The following is a 12,117-nucleotide window of genomic DNA, read 5'->3' on the forward strand; positions in this document are numbered from 1 at the left end:
TCGCGTGTTTGCCTGCGTGAGACAAAATGCGCCGCAATTGAGCGTCGAAAAGTGAGCGCTGCAATTCGCAAACCAAGCGCACCCGAGAAGGTTGCACTGTACGGTGTTGCTCGACGAAGACAGGACCACGTGTTGCCTTCATATTTGCGGTAAGCAGGCGTCTGAGTAACACCAGAACAAATCCCACGCCTACCACTTCATAATTCTGTGTATTTACTACGCCACGTGACCCAGCTCGCATGCGTTTCAGGGAAACGCAGTGGCGCCTCGACGTATGCATGCCGGCCGCAGTTACTGCGATGCAAGTTTGCACTAAAGGATGGCAGTTGGCGTAATGGATTGACTTGGCTTCACCGTTACAGCCACTTGAGCGAGCGGATGTTCATGCCGCGCTTACCGGGGAGGTACTTCGGGAAAGAGCAGGTGATCACGCCGAGGGTGAAGCCCATGGCTGCAGTCAACAAGGAACCGAGCCACCACGCGCCGACCCACGCGGGGCTCTTGGAGCTCAGGCCCATGCTGTGAAAGGGCGAAGGATGCGGTTAGCGTCTGACATGGGCCGGGAAACTCTGCTCAAATCGCCTTTAAATGTAACGCAATTATTCCAACCAGCTACTATGACATCACGAAGGCCTCGCTGATGGCATTGGAAACGTCATCTGTCTACCCTTGAGTGAAAGATCGAAAGACGCTGATGGTGTCGGTGAGGTCCCTCTCGGAGGACAGAAGTGTGCTGCGTCATAGTTTATTTTCTTGAACTGTGTGTCATACTGACCCTAAGATCCTACGATCACTTTGCATATAACTTTGACATCCTTGGGACTAAAATTTTGATGTTTGCTTAAAAGTCGATCTTTATTGAGAATTATTATTCTTCGTGGCAGTTTTACTCTCGTGAGCATTCCTTACCTAATATTCGCCTCATAGCGTAAATGTTATATCCTATAAAGGCTGCTGCATAGATAGGCTATAGGGAGAAAAGTTACCCTCCTCAGTGAATGTGACAGATATACGGCTGTTGCTCAGCTTAGTTCTTGTCAATTTATAACCCACCTAAAGCCATATCAAAGTAAACGCTCACAAATTCTCGCTAGTTGTCTGCTGAAACAGCGATGTCACCGCGTTTGTCTGGCTGGGCGTGTTAGAAGATAGATACACAAATTGCTGCTCACTTATAGCTTTCTTGGGACGTGAAGGCCTAGCCTATCCTGCAAGCGTTTTACAGATGCATAATGAGCACAATCGTTAGCCCTTCCTCGTTGAAAGCGCTGCTCTAGTGAAGCACGAAAAGAAGAGGAACAGAGGGGCGAAAGCCACGATCCAAGGAGCGTGTCGACCATACATCAGATTCGCATCGATTACAAATGAAGACATTCTGTACCTTCGAAAGAATAATCGAACTTGTTCGCCGTCGAAATAGCAAGGTAGCTGATAATGTTATGACACTGTAAGAATAGATATGTGTGGAGTTTTCCTGACAAAACGTAGCCCGTCTTTATCGTGTTACCCGCCACTGTGGCTTAGAGGCTACAGGCATTGCGCTGCTGGGGTGTTGTCTGCATTTAGATGAGGGCAAAATGCAGGAACGCTGGCGTGCCGTGCATTGGGTGCGCATTAACCGTTTAATGACGGCACATTTCAATACCAGAAAAAGATGTTTAATTTCTATAGAAACGTGCGACACACGCCGAGAATACCAGCAATCAACGAAACAAAATACTGTGCGCAAACGTTTTCAGTACTTCTTCAGCGATAGGGGGCGTGGTTGGTTGGGCGCGGGCAGAAAACTGGAAGTGGAATTAATCCGAAGCCAACTAAGGGTTCGTTCGTAATTTGTACAGACAGCTCTCGTCGTGCCACAACCAAAAGTGTGCATTTCATTTGCTTTAGATCACGTGTGTGACCCCATGCACTGCAGCCGGATATCTTGTATCGGTCTGTCTCTTCCGAGCTTGCTTTCAAAGGAGAGCGAGTCGCGTGTCAAATTTCTTCCTCTTCCTGTATTCCTGCTGTAAACCAACTAATGGCGTTTGCCGCCTGTCATTCAGTGTTTGCCAGTATTGTAGCCAGAAACATCATGCTCAATACCGAAACTCAGCAAGAAAACTTTTTTTGTTTGTATTGTTTGGATCGGACTGCTGGTACGATCTGTTGGGAACTCGGCGCTGACGCCCGTGGTTGTACCTGGGTCGCAAGCCCCAAGGGTAGCGTTGGCCTGGCGGCCTGGGGTACAACTGCAAGCATCCGAAGGTCCCGGCAAAGCATGAGTCGACTGGTAACAACGAAACAACTTGTTTATTTTAACATCGCAAAGAGTTGGTGGTCAGGTTTGACCGAAGTAGAGAGACGGGAGAGCACTTCACTCAACTGAAGAAATCGGAGCCCTCCTCTGGCGTCCGGGGGCAGCTGTTTTTATACTCTCGCAGTTGAGGGCAAGAAGGAACCCCTCAAAAGACGAGCACGTGAATGTACAATGGGCTAATGGTGACGCACACTGTCGTAGCGATGCCGTAGCACCATGTCGTGGCGCTGCGCACGATCTCGTAGCACCTGGTCGTGGCGCTGCGCAGCACACTGTCGTGGCGCTGCGCAGCATACTGTCGTGGCGCTGCGCAGCACACTGTCGTGGCGCTGCCGGTCGGACACAATGACTGTAACGAGAAGATGGTCCCTGCTTTGGCATCGCCTGTTTCGGGCACAATGACTGGAACGAGATCCCTGCTTTGGCATCGCCTGTTTCGGGCCCAATAACTGGAAGGAGATCCCTGCTTTGGCCTCGCCTGTTTCGGGCACAATGACTGGAACGAAATCCCTAGGCGGTCGCATCGCCGCAGACGCGCCTGGAAACACCTGGCGATGAGTGTTGCGGTGACGACGATCGGGCCAAAATGTCCGCCGCCCCGCCGCCGTCGCGCCGGCAAAACCACGTGTCGCAGGCGAAACGCAACAGACCGCCCCGCCGGGGAAAGGAGATCCCGATGGACAGGGGACTGCATCCGCTGTCCGGAGGGATGTCGCTCGATGATGCTCATAACCGAAGTCGGGCGTCCCTTGACGTTTCTTGAGCGCAGCGCACAGAGAAGGCCTCGTTCTCTCGTTCAGGTTCGCACGGGACACTGCAAAGTGACTTCGGGAGAGTTCACATTTTTGTTCTCGTTCCCGGCAAGCGTTAGAACTACGCTGAAAACTCAACCGCTCAGTCAGCAAGCACGGCACAACCCTCACTAAGCCCTGCCAGGCTCTTTCCCCTTTTTATACCACTGCCTAGTTCCTTACAGTAGTCTAGCATCACTCAGAACGCGTCCACAAATTGAAAAATTGCACTAGAAAGCATATCATCACTTTGAAACACTAAACAAAAGCAATATGTTAAAAAAAATCCTGCCTCAGGAAGAAAAACATCAGTAACAAACAATTTTGAGGCTGATTCCTACGTTAGGGGCTTCGACTTAAGCCATCGGCGTTACCGTTGAGACTCCCCTTTTTGTAACGCACCTCAAAGGAATATTGTTGTAAAGCGAGGCTCCAGCGCAGGAGGCGGCCATTTTTGGGAGAGATGGTCTGCAGCCATTGGAGAGGGCAGTGATCTGTCTCAATGATAAACCTCGAGCCGGCTAGATAGCATGACAATTTCTGAACGGCCCACACGAGACATGCACACTCTTTCTCGGTGGCGCTATACGCCTGCTCACGACTGGTCAGCTTACGACTAGCATACAGGACGGGGTGTTCTACTTCTCCATTTTCCCGTTGGCACAGTACAACGCCCATGCCTCGCTCACTAGCATCGCACTGAACAATGAACCCTTTTGTATAGTCTGGCGATCGTAGCACAGGCTGGCTTGTTAGGGCACTCTTTAGGGCGCTAAAAGCTCTTTCCTTTGTCTCGTCCCAGACGACTGTTTGAGGCTCTGTCTTTCTTAGAGCATCCGTCAGGGGAGCCGCGATATCAGAGTACCTAGGGATGTACCTCTGATAGTAGCCGGCGACACCTAAGAACGACCGAATATCGGTCTTTGTGCGCGGTTGCGGAAAGTCTCGCACAGCGGCCACTTTTATTTCAGAGGGGCGGCGACGACCCTGACCAATCACGTGACCGAGGTAGACAACCTCGGCCTGTGCTAACTGGCACTTAGGAGCCTTTACTGTCAAGCCTGCTTCGCGCAGGCGGGTTAGCACTGCCCGCAAGTGTGTCATATGCTCAGACCAGGATGCGGAGAATATCGCTACGTCGTCTAGATACGGTAAAGCGAATTCTTGCTGTCCCCGCAACACTTTATCCATGAGACTTGAAAAACAGTATGGCGCGTTCTTCAAACCAAAACTCAACACTTTAGGACGGAATGTTCCCATTGGTGAAATGAACGCCGCATACCTACTAGCCTCTTCTGTAAGTGGAACCTGCCAATAACCCCTGACAAGATCTAGGGTGGAAATAAACTGAGCGCTACTAACTTTCTCAAGGCGCTCCTCGATGTTAGGGATCGGATAAATTTGATCCTTAGTGATGGAATTAAGCCTGCGGTAGTCGACGCAAGGACGAGGTTCCTTGCCCGGTACCTCAACTAAAATCAAAGGGGAGGTATAATCACTCTCACCTGCCTCAATAACACCGAGCTGTAGCATTTTCTTTACCTCAGCCTCCATAATATCGCTCTGGCGGGGTGACACCCGATACGCCTTGGATCGTACTGGCTCTGTGGAGGTAAGTTCTATATCATGAGTAAGTACAGAAGTCCTACCAGGCCTCTCAGAGAACAGACCTTGAAACTCTTGTAATAGCTGGTGTAGTTCGGTTTTCTGCTCAGGCGACAGCGGTGCTTTACTGATAAGGTCACTAATGACTTGACCGGTGTCTTCCCTGTTCGTCACTGAGCCTAGTCCTGGAAGCTCGACCGGAAGCTCTTCAGGAACGTTTACCATCATGCACACCACTGCTTCCCTTTGTCTATAAGGTTTGAGCAGATTACAGTGGTAAACTTGCTGTGCTTTCCGCTTTCCTGGCAGACTTACCACGTAGTTAACGTCCGACAGTTTCTGAACAATTCGTGCTGGGCCCTCCCACTGCACGTCTAGTTTGTTGTTTAGCGATGTGCGCAATATCATGACCTCATCGCCAACCTCAAAACGACGGGCCCTGGCTGTCCGATCATAATAAACCTTGGCCCTCTGCTGGGCCTTTGTCATTGCTTCACCTGACAACTCCTGTGCCCTTCTTAAGCGTTCGAGGAGCTTAAGCACGTACTCCACCACGACTGGGTCGTCGCCCCTACCTTCCCATGATTCTCGAAGCATGCGAAGCGGAGATCGAAGCGAGCGACCGTACACCAGTTCAGCTGGCGAAAACCCCGTAGCCGCATGCGGCGCGGTCATTAAAGCAAACATCACCCCAGGCAGACACAGCTCCCAGTCAGTTTGATGTTCAAAACACAAGGCTCTCAACACGCGCTTCATGACGGAGTGGAGCTTCTCAACGGAATTCGACTGTGGGTGGTACACTGAGCTGTGTAGCAGCTTTACCCCACACCTTTCGAGAAAAGTTGTCGTCAAAGCGCTAGTAAACACTGTGCCCTGATCTGATTGAATTTCTGCAGGAAAACCAACTCGCGCAAATATGGACAGTAGTGCATTAACTATCTCAACTGAGCTGAGTTCTTTAAGCGGCACTGCTTCAGGGAACTTTGTCGCTGGGCAGATCACAGTCAAAATGTGTCTGTACCCCGTGGCTGTTACCGGCAGAGGTCCCACTGTATCAATAACGAGCCGTCTAAAAGGCTCCGTAATGATAGGTACCAATTTCAACGGCGCCCTCGATTTGTCCCCTGGTTTGCCCACCCGCTGACAAGTGTCACATGTCCTCACGAAATGGTCTGCGTCCCGAAAACACCCTGGCCAATAGTACTCTTGCAAGAGACGGTCCTTAGTTTTCTTAACTCCTAGGTGTCCGGACCACGAACCCCCATGTGACAAGCGCAACAGATCCTGACGATAGCATTGAGGCACGACCAGCTGGTCGAACTCCACTCCTCGGCGGTCTAGATACTTCCGGTACAGGACTCCACCTCTTTCCACAAAACGCGCAGTTTTCCTGGCGATACCTTCTTTGACATTGCAGCGCACGTTTTCCAGGCTGCCATCCTTTTTTTGCTCGGCTATCAAAGCCGTCCGGCTGACTTTTAGCAACCTATCAAGTCCGTCTGACGTAGGCGCGATGAGCAAATCAGTAGATAGCTCTTCTAACTTTCCCGCGTCGGGATTTTCCTCTCCAGTATCTGGCGCCTTCAACGCTACAGACTCAATTTTATTCTGTTCGGGCGTGCTCTGAATATCAGCTTGCTGCGCCTCTGACCCTTTTTCGTTGTTTGATAACGTCGGCCCCGCAACTACCGCCTTTGCAGCGAGCTCCCGAACCTTCGATCTGGTTAAGGCCTGAACACTAGCTTCACCAAACAAAAGCCCCTTCTCGCGCAGGAGGTGATCGGACCTGTTTGAAAATAGGTACGGGTACTGGGGTGGCAGCATAGATGACACTGCCGCCTCCGTCTCAAGCGCTCCGAAAGGTCCTTCAATAAGCACTTTTGCTACCGGCAGACACACGCTATGAGCTTCCACGGCTTGCTTGATCCACGCGCACTCGCCCGTGAACATATGGGGTTCTACGTAAGACGGGTGAACTACATCCATCGTAGCTGCGGAATCGCGAAGCACTCGGCACTCTTTCCCGTTTACGAGGAGGTCTCGCATGTAAGGCTCAAGAAGCTTCATGTTCTCGTCAGTGCTGCCTATTGAACAAAACACAACTTTTGGTGTTGTTTCCGGACACTGCGCCGAAAAGTGACCCGGCTTCTGGCACGTATAACACAAGCGCGCTCGCCTCATCTCGAACCGCTTTCTGCGTTTGGCTGCCGCCGTCTCTTTACGTTTGGTCGGACTGCTTTCGCTCGCATCCGCACTACGCGTGTCCCCCTTTGCTCTCATGGGTGTGAACTTCGGCCTCTCAAACTTGGAGCCAAATTCACCCTTTTGACCGTCCTTAGCTCCGCGAGCTCGACGCGTCACAAACTCCTCGGCTAGCTCAGCGGCTCTAGCCACCGTACTCACGTCTGGCCTATCCAAGACCCAGTATCGCACGTTCTCCGGTAACCGACTATAAAACTGTTCTAGCCCGAAACACTGCAGAACTTTATCGTGGTCACCAAACGCTTTCTCTTCTTTGAGCCACTCCTGCATGTTCGACATAAGCCTATACGCAAACTCTGTATATGACTCACTTTTGCCTTTCTCATTTTCCCGAAACTTCCGACGGAACGCTTCCGCAGACAGCCGGTACTTTTTTAGCAGACTCGATTTTACTTTGTCGAAATCCTCTGCTTCCTCTCTATCCAAGCGAGCGACTACGTCGGCCGCCTCGCCGGGTAACAAAGTGAGCAAGCGCTGTGGCCACGTTTCCCGAGAGAACCCCTGCTTCTCGCACGTTCGCTCAAAGTTAACCAGGAACAAACCAATGTCCTCTCCAAGCTTAAACGGCCGCATCAGGTCAGTCATTTTGAACAATACGCGTTCTCCTGCACCGTGTGCCTGACTTCCATTACGAGCGCGTTCCATCTCTACCTCGAGACGCTTCATTTCCAAAGCGTGTTCGCGCTCTTCTTTTTCTTTCTGCTCTTTAAGTTCGCGCTCCTGTCTTTTTGACCTCTCCTCAATAGTCTCAAGGCATTCCGACAGCTCGTCATCCTCAGCCTCTAACTCAAGAATAGCCGTTATCAGTTCCGGTTTTCTTAGTTTGTCTGAGACATCCAGACCCAACTCTCTTGCAAGCTCCAACAATTTCGGTTTGCGCAACGACTTCAAATCCATGGCTGCTCTGAATGCTGCTTTCTCTACTGCTTACTATTGTCTTGCCGCAAACTAACCCGGCAGCAACGACAACCACAATTACCAGCTCTGTTTCTGACACTAACAAAAGCCTGGCAAAGCTCAGAAGAAGAAAGTCCCGCACTCACCTAACCTCGCAGGCAGGAATTCCGCGCAGTCGTTCCGCTGCAGGCAACCAGTCGTCACACAGGGCTCGTTGCACTGCTCCCGGATCGTCGTTGAGCTGCTCAGCATACTGTCAACTGCATCTCTTTGCTGCTGGCCTCCGTTGTCGTGATCTCGCCGCTGGCAGACAGTTGTTTGAAGTCGTAGGCGATCCCACCGCTGCCACCAGATGTTTGGATCGGACTGCTGGTACGATCTGTTGGGAACTCGGCGCTGACGCCCGTGGTTGTACCTGGGTCGCAAGCCCCAAGGGTAGCGTTGGCCTGGCGGCCTGGGGTACAACTGCAAGCATCCGAAGGTCCCGGCAAAGCATGAGTCGACTGGTAACAACGAAACAACTTGTTTATTTTAACATCGCAAAGAGTTGGTGGTCAGGTTTGACCGAAGTAGAGAGACGGGAGAGCACTTCACTCAACTGAAGAAATCGGAGCCCTCCTCTGGCGTCCGGGGGCAGCTGTTTTTATACTCTCGCAGTTGAGGGCAAGAAGGAACCCCTCAAAAGACGAGCACGTGAATGTACAATGGGCTAATGGTGACGCACACTGTCGTAGCGATGCCGTAGCACCATGTCGTGGCGCTGCGCACGATCTCGTAGCACCTGGTCGTGGCGCTGCGCAGCACACTGTCGTGGCGCTGCCGGTCGGACACAATGACTGTAACGAGAAGATGGTCCCTGCTTTGGCATCGCCTGTTTCGGGCACAATGACTGGAACGAGATCCCTGCTTTGGCATCGCCTGTTTCGGGCCCAATAACTGGAAGGAGATCCCTGCTTTGGCCTCGCCTGTTTCGGGCACAATGACTGGAACGAAATCCCTAGGCGGTCGCATCGCCGCAGACGCGCCTGGAAACACCTGGCGATGAGTGTTGCGGTGACGACGATCGGGCCAAAATGTCCGCCGCCCCGCCGCCGTCGCGCCGGCAAAACCACGTGTCGCAGGCGAAACGCAACAGTATGTTGCCTGCAGGCACCTATCGTCCATAAAGGTGTAGAGAACCCCAGATGGTCAAAATTATTCCGCTGCTCCCACTGGGGCGTGCCTCAAAATTAAATCGTGGTTTTGGCGCTTAATACACCAGAATAATTTTTCATGGCAATGCCGCATCATGTAAATGCGACAACTGCGCGCACTGCACGTGTCACTGAGGGCGGGTACTTATACCTGGAGACGTCAGTAGATATATCGACGTAGTAGGTGAGCGTGTAGCCGCCCACAATGAAGCCGATAGAAGGCCCGATGATCGTCATACTGTTGAAGATGCCTGCACGCAAGCAGCGACCAACATCTTTTGAGCCACCATGGAAATCACGGACTCGAAGACTTTACAAGACCATGGCATGCCGGGTGAGCAACGGCACACATGTCCTAGAGAGTCACCATAGGCACTCAGTTCATTTGTGTTCAACAGCGGCTCTTCGTGTGGGGACAGCGAACAATGTGCAAGGAGGGATTGCGTGAGACTAATGTGGTTGCCCGCTGAGCGGCCCACAAGTTGCGGTGATTATTTCGTAAGGCGACCAAATCGGGGCTGACCTTTCCGCGAGCTTTCTTTTTCTTGAAGCAACAGTCATAACTTTATAACCCACTAGGAGTTTGCGTGGCTGTAAATTGAAGCCCCGTAAAGGTTATCCGATTATAAAAAATAGTGCCCCCCCCCCAAGGCAAAAGAAAAAAATAAACTCTTGGATCGTGCGCTCAAAAGGCGGCCGATAACCTTTCAATTTTAGAGGTTAAGAACACGTCGTTCAACCTCAAATGACGTTGCAGTAGCACTGCCTTTACATGTAAGAAAGCATTCATCGGTTCACATAGCAAGGCGAACTCTTGCGCTCGTTGGGAAATGTGCGATAGCGCTGCCTCCATTCACGATACATGGTGCAGAAGTCTCCACCATCTGCGACAGACGTTGCATACGGCGCGGGCAGATATTTCATGAACCGGCATTTAAAGCTTCACGCGGCTCATCTGAACTCAAGTAAGCCGTGTGTAGAACGTTGTCCTTTCGGGAAAATGTGAGTCACACTGAGATTTTGCGAGGGCCATGGTGTTTTGTCATGCCTAATATTTGTCTGGGCATGCATGACAGCCTTTCGACTGTTATGATTGACACGCCAACTGATATGTAGGTATCTATGAATGACGACTGTTCAGGCACGGCACAGTCTACAGGGTTACTTACGAAGCCACCTGAAATGTGAATTCCAATGCTTTTCTTGTATCCATTTCACAAGTGTGTATGTAGCAAGCGGGCAGCAAGGAAAGTTAGAAGTAAGGGAATAGAAGGGAAGCAAGAGAAAGAGTGCCATTTCAGAGCACATCACGCTGTCCTAAGAAACTCAGTCGTACCTCTTTACACTTTTCTGTGTGGCGGCACTAATTGGAAGTGATTTCTTTTTTCGCACCGTTTAGGAAAGCGCATGGTGTGATAAGGAGTAGAAAGATGTACAAAGCGAAAGACTTTAGGCCCTGAACTAGAGACTGATCATCACCCGGAGTGACGCAATCGATGTCCGCTTCCCTTGTCTATCGCGACCGGCGCGTAACAGGACGCGACACGCGAGAGAGAGGACGACGGGAGGCGCAGGCTTCTTTTCGCCTTCCTTCTGTGTGTTGTCTCCCGTCACGCGGCCGTCGTAATAACCCAGAACCAACTCGCCCAAAGCCACGCCTTTCAGCTTTCTCGGTGTTCAGGTATAAGCTAGTCCTCCTGCAGAACAATCCAGGAAGAAAAACGAGTGGGGTGCGTTTGACGTTGTCTGTAGCACACGGGAAACGAGCTGCACAGTAAATGCACGCACCAATGTAGAGGCTGGACTTCCTCTTGGGCAGGTTCTCGTCAAGGTAGGCGATGGTCACTGTGTTGATGGGCGTGGCGCCCAAACCGCTGATGAGCTGTCCGATCATCAACATGTATCGGAAGTTCCTGCAGGGGCATGCAACTGATAGTTACATATTGAGTTGTTCTGAGCGCATAGGATATATTTTTACTCGACAATGGCAAAGTGAAAACCAGGAAAAGGTCCTAGACAACATTAAAGTGTTGCTTTGAGGTGCAGAATTCGGGGCTTCAAAGGAAGCTAGGCAAAGACAGGTAGGCGACAGTAAGAAAAAAAAAGAAAAAAATAGAAAGAAACAGACACATGGGATGGTTTCGGAGGGCCAAACGGATCAACAGGCAATATGAAATCACTGGATGGCCTCACAGTCACTCCTAGGAGATTGCGTTTCCAGCCACAGCTTCTAAGACTCAACATCCATTGCATATGAGAAATTTTCTGAGCTCCCAACAGAATCAAAGGTATTAAGTCATGCCTTTTATCCTGATGAGAGAAAGAGAAACTTTTATTGGCTTAAACGATTTACGTGCAGTGGTCGGAGACCCTTCAGTCCAAGGCCCCGCTGGCCTCGGCCGCCCGCTTGACCTGTCTTGTGAAGGACTGTTGTCCCGCCAGGTCTGAGCTGGTTAGCTGTGCCTCCCATTGCTCCATTGTGTGGTGTGTTTTATCAAACGGGTGTTATTCACGATCCCAAGTAATGTGTTGTAGTGTTGGTATGCCGCAGCACCACGGGCAGTCGGGCCTGTAGCGAATGGGGAACGTGGCATTTTGTAATTTAAAGGGCCCCTGAAACGGTTCGGACAAATTTTGTAGACGCGTAGGGTACAGCTTAAGTAGAACATTCGCACCACAATTTAAGTGAAGCGTTACGTATTAATGGAGCTACAAGCGATTAGAAGTTACCCTCCTCCCTAGCCATGCTTTTCCTCCTCAACTCGTTCGCCGAGCGAGCGGGGCTAAGCTCCGCCTTCACTGGTTCAGCGTCACGATGCGACGTCACATCGTCCACTTCCGTTTGTTTTGGAGCCCGCCCCCGCCCGCGCGACACCGCTCCGCTAGCCGCTTGGCCGTCGACCCCAAGCGAGAGCTATCAAAGCAGCGTGCGTTGCGAGCATTCTGTCGTAGCGCCGAACGTGTCTTGTATTCCGGTAACCAAAGGCAAGCTGGTTATTTCGGCAAATGACTGTAGGCATAAACTCAAGCTGATGAAGGAACCTTAGCGTAGACGTACGTGAGCGGC

The 12,117-nt window shown here is 51.3% G+C and overlaps 1 protein-coding gene across 1 annotated transcript in view; it reads right to left on the reverse strand.

Annotated features, from left to right (window-relative positions):
• The window catches only part of LOC142578354 (solute carrier organic anion transporter family member 4C1-like), an 84,510-nt gene that overhangs the window by 34,700 nt on the left and 37,693 nt on the right, over positions 1-12,117 (reverse strand). Inside the window, exons 5-7 of the mRNA XM_075687751.1 lie at positions 10,839-10,963; positions 9,202-9,301; positions 398-519 (exon numbers count right to left, since the gene is read on the reverse strand). Coding sequence (XP_075543866.1) covers positions 398-519; positions 9,202-9,301; positions 10,839-10,963 — 347 coding nt within the window. The remainder of the gene's footprint in view (positions 1-397; positions 520-9,201; positions 9,302-10,838; positions 10,964-12,117) is intronic.

The sequence above is a fragment of the Dermacentor variabilis genome, chromosome 4 (assembly GCF_050947875.1).
Source record: "Dermacentor variabilis isolate Ectoservices chromosome 4, ASM5094787v1, whole genome shotgun sequence".
Classification (NCBI taxonomy): domain Eukaryota; kingdom Metazoa; phylum Arthropoda; class Arachnida; order Ixodida; family Ixodidae; genus Dermacentor; species Dermacentor variabilis.